Source organism: Bidens hawaiensis, unplaced genomic scaffold (genome assembly GCF_021521415.1).
Source record: "Bidens hawaiensis isolate Kalapana, Puna unplaced genomic scaffold, B.hawaiensis_p1.1 tig00011632_1, whole genome shotgun sequence".
Classification (NCBI taxonomy): Eukaryota; Viridiplantae; Streptophyta; class Magnoliopsida; order Asterales; family Asteraceae; genus Bidens; species Bidens hawaiensis.
This window is the reverse complement of record NW_027491910.1, coordinates 720,189-730,475: the sequence shown is the minus strand read 5'-3', so window position 1 is coordinate 730,475 and position 10,287 is coordinate 720,189. Positions and strand designations below refer to the sequence as shown.

The window sequence follows — 10,287 nt, the reverse complement described above, 5'->3', positions numbered from 1 at the left end:
AGATAATAAGAATATGTTAAATGTTTTAGAAAATATACATTCATGTGCGTTTTTTCCTTTTAAGATTTTGAGAAGGTAATGTTAGTTTCTATGGTTAAAACTTAAGTTACCTAGGTACGTATTATTCGATAATCAAATGTCATGTTTTGATTTACGATCATGGCTTGATGTTTTATAAGTCGTTAATTGATTAGTTTGTTTTGTTATCAATAGCTTTTGTTTAATCCAATTCCAATGGACATCAGGTTACAACAACAATACCTAATAAATCCCACAAGGTTTGGAGAGAATGGGACGTAGGCAAACATCATTTCTTATCTTGTCTAAATTTGTGTTTCCACACATCCACCTCAACGTCATCATCTCTATTATCTATATCTTGCATGTTTGTGACTTCTTGACAGCCCAGCAATCTGTCTCGTCTATCATAGGTGATCTAACTGCAACCATATAAAGCTTCTCCTTTAATTTTGTTGGAAACCTCCATACGCACAAGACTCCAAAGACTACTCTCCACTTACACCAGCCAGCTTGAATGCGATGGACATCAAGTATCCATTCATAGGGGAGTGTTATGGATTCTCAAAGGGGTGGTATTTGACATCACAAAGGACCTCTAGACAACTTGTTTGATTTAATAAAGTGAATATAATAGTAGTAATAATAATAGAGAAAAAGGGAATCAAAGGAAGGCGTAACGTAGCCGAAAACAAACACCCACCGGGTGAATTGAATTGTGTAGCACCGACGCGAGTGACAGCCCAACTGAGTCGCACCATTACAGCTCAGCTCATCCAATTGTTCCTTCCACATGTCTCCATCACGTTACATGTCCCAGTCACATCAACAAAATCCTGTATTTAAAATTATTATTAATGCAGCAATGAAAACAGATATCTATATATAAATATGGAGTCCACATTCGACTGACTGACTGACTCTCTCGCAACCATCATTCAAACTCAACGCACATCATTCGGTACTCATTTCGCTTACATTTTCATTTCCTTTTTATTTAATAATAATATGTGGCCGGATTAACGTTACGAATTCTCACTGTTGCATTGCATTTATATTGTGCTATGATCTGCTTAGGCTTTTCGTTCAGTTTTGAATATTAATTTCTGCTTCTAAGTAAGTTTTGCTTGTGATCGATTTAATATGTTTGATTTCGATCCGAAGTTACAATTGAGAATTAAAAATCGTGTTGATTGATTGATTCAGATCTGTCTTGGATCATGTATGTATGTATGTATAGCCAATTGCTATATATATATATATATATATATATATATATATATATATTCATATAAGAAGATCAAACTGTTTACAATAAAGTTTCGGACAATTTGAATAGCAAATCTGACTCTACTAATTATTTGCTAATTAGGTTTTATTGCACTCTGGTAATCTGTTCAATGCTAAGCAATCAAATCTGAATCATATTTGATGTGGAGCATGATGACTTTAAAATTCATCTTTTAAGGCTAGATAGATAGATAGATAGCTTAAACATGAAGTAAAGGTATAGAAGAACATAAACCTGCAATCACATTGAGAAATCTTCATTTTGAATATTTATGGATTGCTTAAACATTAAGTAGATGGTTAGGTCTCGTTTCACTAGGTTGTTGTTGGTAATTGATATCGACATTGAATCACGGTGAAGTAGGATGAGATGTCACTTTCTATATTGTTCCAATTTCTCATTCTGATTATTGCATTTTGGCCGAGTTTTAGTAACATCTTATCGGTGTATTTTTTTTTTCTTTTGTGCAGTTGAAGAAGGGACAGTATGTTAGGTATGAAGCAGACTGATAAGAAGAGAAGTCCAACAAATAATCAAGCAAAACGCCCCGCAAAGGTTGAAAACCGGGAGACTAAGTTGCAACAAGAAAAGTCTAACAAAACATTGAGATCAAAGGAAGCGAATAAGAAACCTTCATCTACAAGATCAAACTCCAATAATTCGGTAACCGACAGAAAGAAGAATGTAAAACCCTATGAAAATCATGAAAAGTTAGTTGTAAACTACAGTGACAAAGTTAGCAGATTTAGAAATGACAAACCGTCCACGGATTTGGATAAGGAGTCGAATAATGGGCGAGAAGAATCAGACTCTGAAACCATCACTGATACTGTTTCCTCTAGTGGCGATTCACCGGTTACCGAGCATGACTTGCATTTACAGATTAACACACCGTCTAATGTTTCCAACGACTCAAACAGTTTTACTGGTCTTGCAAAACCACCATCAACTCCCTCTTCTATTTCATCTGAAGGATTTGATGGTCAAGAACTTGAAGAACCGAAGGAAGTTAGTATATTGGATGATGTGCACAGTGATGGAAGTGATGATGAAATGCTTGATGCTATGGAAAACATTGAGCATGAAACAAAAGTGGATTTGGATCCAAGGATTGCAAAAATGCAAATGAGAATTGAACAACTTGAAGATGAGCTAAGAGAAGTTGCTGCTCTTGAAGTGTCTCTATACTCTGTAGTACAAGAACATGCTGACTCGGCACATAAAGTGCACACACCCACTCAACATCTATCTAAACTTTATATTCACATGGGCAAACGTTTTTCTCAACAGAAGCGTGATACAATTGGGAAAAACATCATATCGGGGCTTGTTATGATTTCGACGTCTTGTGGGAATGATGTTTCAAGGTACTTTAACAGTTTAATATATTCTGTTTTATGGTGCCGTTATTTTTGTTTTTCAGATTTATGACTGAAAAGTCAGCACCGGCTTGAATTTGCAGGTTGACTTTCTGGTGGTCAAACATTATTGTATTGAAGGAACTAATAACTGAAGCATTTGAAAGTAAACAGGAAACAAGAACCTTCACATCTGAACTTGAGAAAGTCGAGTCAGATATCTTTTCACGGATTGTGGAGTCTATATGGTGTCAGGTACAATATTTTCCCACTGCATCATAATTTTGTGTGCTTATAAGGATATTAATAGCAACCTTTTAGTTTACTAAATTGTTATCGTCTTATGGGTGCAGACCTTTATGCCTAATATGCTTACAGATATAACTTCGCGTGACCAGCAAATCAACATTTCCATTAATCTGTGGCAAAATGCTTTCTATGATGCTTTTAAGAGACTTTGTCCTGTTCGCGCAAAGGGGCACATATGCGGTTGCCTCCCAGAGTTGGCAAAAATGATAACTAACTTTATATACTTCATAAAATAAAATAATTGACGATGCCAGTGAAAGAATTAAAACTTTAATCAATACTTATAATAAGATCTTTAATGTTTTATGGTCAGGTAATGGAACAATGTGTTGCTAGACTTGATGCAGCCATGTTTAACGCCATTCTTCGTGAATCTTCCCGTGAAATTTCAACTGATTCTGTTTCAGATCCTGTAACTGTATCCAGAGTTTTGCCTATTCCTGCTGGTGATCTAAGTTTTGGCTCAGGGGCACAACTCAAAAAGGCGGTATGTATTTTAATAAATAAATGATGAATCAAACTCATTGCTAATGATGATTAACTTTCATTGCAGGTTGGTAGCTGGTCTAGATGGCTCACTGGCAGGTTCTCCGAAGACGATGCTACAACTGGTGAACTAAAATGGTTCCATCTTCTTGATTCATTAAGTAATCTTCTAATGGTACCCAAGGACATGATTATGGACCAATCACTTAGAACCGAGGTCTGCCATATTGCTAATATATATCTCATTTGCAACAAAATATGTCATCCTCAGAACTAACCATATACATCTCTATTACAATGTAATTAGATGTGCCCATCAATTAGTCTTCGGTTACTTAAGCAAATACTCTCCAGTTTTGCTCCAGATGAATTCTGTCCAGATCCTGTTCCCCAAACTGTTATTGAGGCACTTGATTCCGAGGTATTATCTTAGTTGCTTTCATATTTTACAAACATGTTTTATACATTATATCTTGATAGCATTTTTTTTTTTGGAATTTGTGTAGTGTATGATTGAGGGTAGATCATCAGAAGACAGTTCCAGCAGGTTTCCTCACCCGGCTGCAACAATTACTTATAAACCTCCTTCAACCGATGTTGGCAAGAAAGTTTATGATGAATTTGAAGAGATGGATTCGTTTCCCGCCTTTATAATAGGAAATTTAAACGGAAACAATACAAGTTATGTTGGTGCAACTGCAAGGTACAAACTTCTTCATGAGGTTTGGTCATCATGAGTTACTTCTGCCATAAGGTACCATCCTCGTGTATCTTGCCTTGATCAATAAGTATACTAATAATAATCTGTATCTTGAAAGCTAGGAAAATGAGGGTAATAGGAAAGAGACTACTTTTGTTTCTTTTAGTTTTTGTTTTTTCGTAAACTTGTGAATAGGTTTTTGGACTATAGAACATGGTTTTTTGTTTTAAGAAAAAGTATGTGCATCATATATGAAAAATAACAATTTTAACCAATTATATAAGAAGGTTATCTACATTCTGTCTATGCTAAGGCTAAGGGGTATACACCCCTCAATACCATTATCCTCATTCGCTGCGTATGCGCCATGCCAGTTTTCTCCCCATCGCGTGAGGGGTGCCATGTAGACTGCCACATTAGACCAGTGGGCACCCCCCACTGGTGTATACCGGTTAGCCTAAGTGGGTCCCACGTGCACAAATTTACGATACTGCTTATAATGTGGGTCCCACATAGGTGTAAATTCCCAATAGAGTGATGATTTTTAGTGACGATGAGCTATCGAGTTTACTACATGGATGAAATTTGGACGTGTGGTTCCTACATGAGGGCTTATTTATGATGTGGGCCATTGTGTTGGTGATGAGCTAGTGAGCTAACATGAATCACTTGGTCAAGTGGCCCAGCCATGGGTCTAGCCATTGCATCATTTGGTGGTTCTGGTTGCTTGTTCACGTCACCATAATACTAGCCACTTACATATCGTGTCTTATAACCATATAATATAAAATTATTACTCTTACTGTATAAGTTGTTGAAAGGTGAATATCAATATTAAGGTTGCTAATGATATTTTAACAAAACTGACTAAATCAGGTTTAGTATCGTTGATTCGTTGGGTTATACCTTTTAAGTGAATCATAATTTTAAGAACAGGACACAAGAACGTTTTTTTTTTTAATTCAACCATAAATGAAATTTAAACTAGAACATATTAGATTATAATTTTTCCTTTTTTTTTTGAACGGCACAACTTATAGCAGAGTACCCAAAGGGAAACTAGCAAGTGACTAGTTCTCGCATAATTACATGAACCAATTCAACAAACACTCCCTTTTGTTACACGCCTAAATACAAGATTATTCAAAATTAAAAAGTATACCATTAATTCTACCATCTTCCCCTTATTCTTCATCCATAAGAACAAAAACTGTTTTATGTCTTCTTTTAACCGATTGATGAATACTCTTGTCTTGTTAAACTATAATGCATTAGATATAATTTTATGTATTATGAAATTAAATTAGAGATAAATGATGATAAGGTACAATGAATTTGGGTTGGTCACGACTCCGTGTTTGTAAAATGGATCACGGCCTAGTTAATGCGTCTATACCTAACTCCATTAGATTCACGGGATTGGTTTGAAGAAATTTGGTTCACAAATTCGAAAATGGAATATCTTAAAAATATTAAAATTTAAAGGAACGGAAATTAAAATCTAAAATTTTTAATAACATAAATTGGAATATATAAAAGAAATTTTGCAAACTGAATTAACAGTCATTTTTACTGCTTTTATCATGATTAAATTTCTCTCTCTCTCTCTCTCTCTCTCTTTTTTTTTTTTTTTGACGATAATGGAAGGCTTATTACATCTTATGACAAAAGAAAAATAAAATCATCTTTGGAAAACAGGTAAAAGTGGTGTTTTCCTTACCTAATTTTTTTAGGTTTTTTAAAGTTTAATCCAATTTATATCAAACCACATTTGGTTCAATGGTATTTAATAGTGTACTAGGTGTTTCCTCTTGTTCAAATCCCATAGTAGGTGGGTTAGTGTATCTAGCAGTAGATAATTAGTTAAAAAAAAGTTACCCTAATTTATACAACTAAATTTAGGTTTTACTCGAATCATAAAAAGCTTGTTATTTGAAAGGGTTCAATTGGACTAAAACCGTTCATGCTATTTTATAGAGTAAAGTGTCATTTTTGTCCTTATGGTTTGGCAAATAATGCGAATTTAGTTCAAAAAGTTTATTTTTTGCATATAGGCCCTCCACGTTTTTCAATTCTTGCCAATTACATCCAAATCACTAACTCCGTTAAATTAAATCGTTAACTCAGGGGTAGACATGTCTTTCCACTCTTTCTTTATTACATGAGTACAGTGGCAAAATCGTCCCTGAAGTTTGGTTATATTTGCGAATTTCGTCCAAAAATATTTTTTTTCGCAAATAGACCCTCTATGTTTCCCAACTGTTGCCAATTTCGTCCAATTTGTTAACTCGGTCTAAATTCAACGTTAACTCAGGGGTGTTACTGTCCTTTTACATATTTGTTTACATTGTTATTATTATATCGCTGAACTAAACCCCTTATATGACTAAAAATAAAGAAGAATAAACAAACGCATACTATATTGGATTCAAACATAAGAATCGTGAAGTGTCATAATATGTCATCAAACAAACACATAATAATAATAATAATAATAATAATAATAATAATAATAATAATAATGTAAACAAATATGTAAAAGGACAGTAACACCCATAAGTTAACGTTGAATTTAGACCGAGTTAACAATTTCGATGAAATTGACAGTGGTTGGGAAAAATCGAGGGTCTACTTGCGAAAAAAAATATTTTTGAACGAAATTCGCAAATATGACCAAACCTCATGGACGATTTTGGCACTTTACTCATATAATAAAGAAATAGTGAAAAGACATGTCTACCCCTGACTTAACGATTAAATTTAACGAGGTTAGTGATTTGGATGTAATTGGCAAGAATTGAGAAACGTGGAGGGTTCATATGCAAAAAAAATAAACTTTTCGGACTAAATTCGCATTATTTGCTAACCCACAAGGACGAAAATGACACTTTACTCTATTTTATGTAAGTGTCACTATTGTGACATCATTGCTAGCATCGCCTCTTGCACCACCGTTGCATAAGTGAGCATTGTCATTAAAATCTATTGTATGACCATCAACACCGCCATCGCACTGCCCCCTCCACCACAATTGTCGACTCCATCCACACCGCAACCATCGACTCAACCATTATCACTACCACAATGACCTACATCACCATGCCCATCGTCGCCACTGACATGACAATCTAAACACTGTCGTCGCGAGGATGTCGCCACCATCGTTGTTCTTATCTCTATTCGTCACCTTTAGGGGTCATAAAAAAGTATGTTGTAAGAATCCATTGTTAATACGTTTTCTAAATGACTTATTTCAACACAAACCCATTTTGGTCAAAACCACTATTAACACGAATCAAAATTAAATTTACTCTGAACATATTTTTACCTAAAAGTATTGGATACCTAATAGGTTTGGTTTACCGTCACTTTGAGAAATGACATTACGCCTCAAGTAGTAGATAGGAATTAAGGACGATGACTTGGTAAGCAACAATCTCTCAAATTCTAATTTTACATCTGATATATATATTTATATTAAAAAACTTAATGATATTTGTCTATATAAATTGTTATTTCTGTTCTAAACCGTTGTCACCCGTCCACAAGTTAAAATTCAATATCAACCAAATTACTGCATTAGCTGATGAGCATTTACTTTGGGGCTTCCGTTTCCATCTCTCTAATTTTCAAATAAAAGCATATGTTTCTTTCTTAAAAAATGTTGCTAATTTTCAAATACCTCTCACATTCAACTCTTCGTCATTACATCTATTATATTTACAAAATCTTATTTTATTATTTTTCTCTTTATAATATACTAGTTTTATCCCCCGGTATCACAGGGGTTGTTTTACATTATTCGTTTATAATATTTATATATTTTTTGGATTTTAATTTTATTCATTGTAAGGAAGTTAATAATATACTTACGGTTTAATGATAAAATGATTTCACAAATAAATGAGATGTTATAACACGATTTAAAAGCTATCTTGGTTTGGTAAGACCCAAGATCTGCTTATTTTTTTATAAAATTGTTTCTTAATTATAAATATTTTTTTTATAAAAAAATCAGATATTGATTTTTGGTGTATCCCTATTTTATAGGATTTTCACACCAAATATTTGGTAAGATTAATTTTTAATTTAATGAGATGTTATAACCCGTTTAAGGGCTATCTGGGTTTGGTGAGACACATACTCGTAAATTCGGATCAAATGCATGAGAAGCTTCCATTTACAAATAAAACAATCTGATGGTTTGAAAAATAATAGGGAGCAACCAGAGAGACTTTAAAGGTTACGTTTATATATGTTTAGATTAAGATTCATGAAACGAAAATAGTTGTGTTTTTGTCGCTTTCTTTCCTTTACATGAAACGAAAATTACATAATAGAAGTTTTAATGAGAATGTTCTTAGAATGTGTGTTGTGGGCATTCAACAGAACGTGAACGGATATATTCAGCCATCTGGCTCACGCACACCACAACGGCCACATTTCAGCGGCTGCCGGGAATCGATGAATTCAGCCAGCTAGCCCAAGCTAATGGAGAAAAATTAAGGGTTTGGCGTGCGCGAACGGCTAGCGGACCACAACATGGGTGAAGTGAACGACAAAGGGTGAAGGGTTAGGTCTAGTCAGCGCTATATAGCGCACTATAATATGATGAATTTATCCGTTCGCGGCTCTATTGAATGCCCACAACAGAACGGATCCCCTAGAATCCTAGATAGATAAACGTTGGCACGAGATGAATATCAAAGTATTCAATTGGATACGATATAAAGTGTGATCTTTAAAATGGTTATGCAATTTGTGGGATCTCACCCACCATCTTAAATATTCCGTTATTTACAATTTTATAAATAATTAAATACTATTTGTTGAATAATATGTATTTAAAAAAAAACATAGAACTAGTCATAACATGAACCGAATGCTACTGCTAGTTTAAGATTGTTATATTTTACCTATTGAGATTGTTTGCAAACCACAGTTAGGTGGTGGTTGATTTCAGCATTGACCGACGTAAAAGAATGAACTATTGTGACAAAATGTGAAAAAATGGATGTTTGATTGTTCAATAGAATGAAATCACATATTAGACAATAAAAATTTGTTCTAAACACATCAAAACCATTTTATCCCAACCCATGTTTTGGTTTTCATTTCATTCCCACGGCCAACACCATCATCATCACCACCACCACCACCGCCGCCACTACCTCCACACCCCACCTGACCAACACCACCGCCGCCGCCACTATCATCATTCTTTATTTTGGTAAATTTATCTGTTTCGAGGCATGGATATTTTTTTTTTTCATTTATAATTCATTTCTATTGAACCATATAGTACAGTAGAAACTCGATAAATTAATACTCGATTATTTAATAAACTCTCTAAGATAATATTTTTTGCCGGTCCCGACTCGGGGATAGGGTGCTAAATTAATAATTCGCTAAAATTATAAAATAATACATTTTTGATAATTTCTTTAGACCCCATATAAAATATAAATTAATAATTCCTTATATATAGCATATTACATGAATGATTTATGAAGGTTTCTTGAAAAATGACTCAATTGTCTTTTGTTTTTTGTTGAAATCAATTTCCCCTTGAATCTCGTCTCTAATTTTCCTTAGCATGGTAAGAACTTCTGGTGTTGTTTTCTCATAGCTCAACAAGAAATTGTTTAATATGATTGCTGCTTTAGTAGCTTCGTTTCGCGAAGGGGGCTCCATTGTAGAACTTTCATCATCTTCTTCATTGATATCATCTTTATTAATTCCAATAACGCTTTCAATAATTTCTTCATCAGTCAACAACTGTGCAACTGGGAAGCCATGTTGTGTGTATGATTTGTTTGTGTTAACCTATTTTGATATTGTATTTATATAGAAAATATTTTTAATGTCCATAAAGTGATACATTGAACACAAGAAGCATAATAAGGTGGGAGATTGAAGGTTTTTTTCAAATTGGGCCGTTCATTTGATATACATGCATTGTATACAATAATTAAGTGGAAGCTTGAAAGGTGTTTGTAAACTAAGTATTCTACTATAAATTAATAAAATATTAATTAATATATAAATTAATAATTATTAATTTATCGATTAATTAATAACTTTTTTAATTAATAAATTTTGGTGGTCCCAAGTGTATTATATTA

The 10,287-nt window shown here is 33.8% G+C and overlaps 1 protein-coding gene across 1 annotated transcript; it reads left to right on the top strand.

The window, feature by feature from the left end:
• The first annotated feature begins 1,784 nt into the window (after window positions 1-1,784).
• LOC143538467 (uncharacterized) lies at window positions 1,785-4,217 on the top strand. The gene is made up of 7 exons (XM_077032030.1): window positions 1,785-2,676; window positions 2,772-2,922; window positions 3,021-3,181; window positions 3,289-3,463; window positions 3,530-3,679; window positions 3,770-3,883; window positions 3,969-4,217. The coding sequence occupies exons 1-7, from the start codon at window positions 1,796-1,798 to the stop codon at window positions 4,197-4,199; spliced, it is 1,863 nt and encodes a 620-aa protein (XP_076888145.1). The 5' UTR covers window positions 1,785-1,795; the 3' UTR covers window positions 4,200-4,217.
• The last annotated feature ends 6,070 nt before the right edge of the window (window positions 4,218-10,287 follow it).

Bases quoted from the DNA above. Each gene is read 5' to 3' on its own strand.
- LOC143538467 (XM_077032030.1), top strand. From the start codon at position 1,796: ATGTTAGGTATGAAGCAGACTGATAAGAAGAGAAGTCCAACAAATAAT. The intron at 2,923-3,020 runs GTACAATATTTT...TTATGGGTGCAG, and splicing joins TGGAGTCTATATGGTGTCAG to ACCTTTATGCCTAATATGCT. The intron at 3,182-3,288 runs GATAACTAACTT...GTTTTATGGTCA, and splicing joins CTCCCAGAGTTGGCAAAAAT to GGTAATGGAACAATGTGTTG.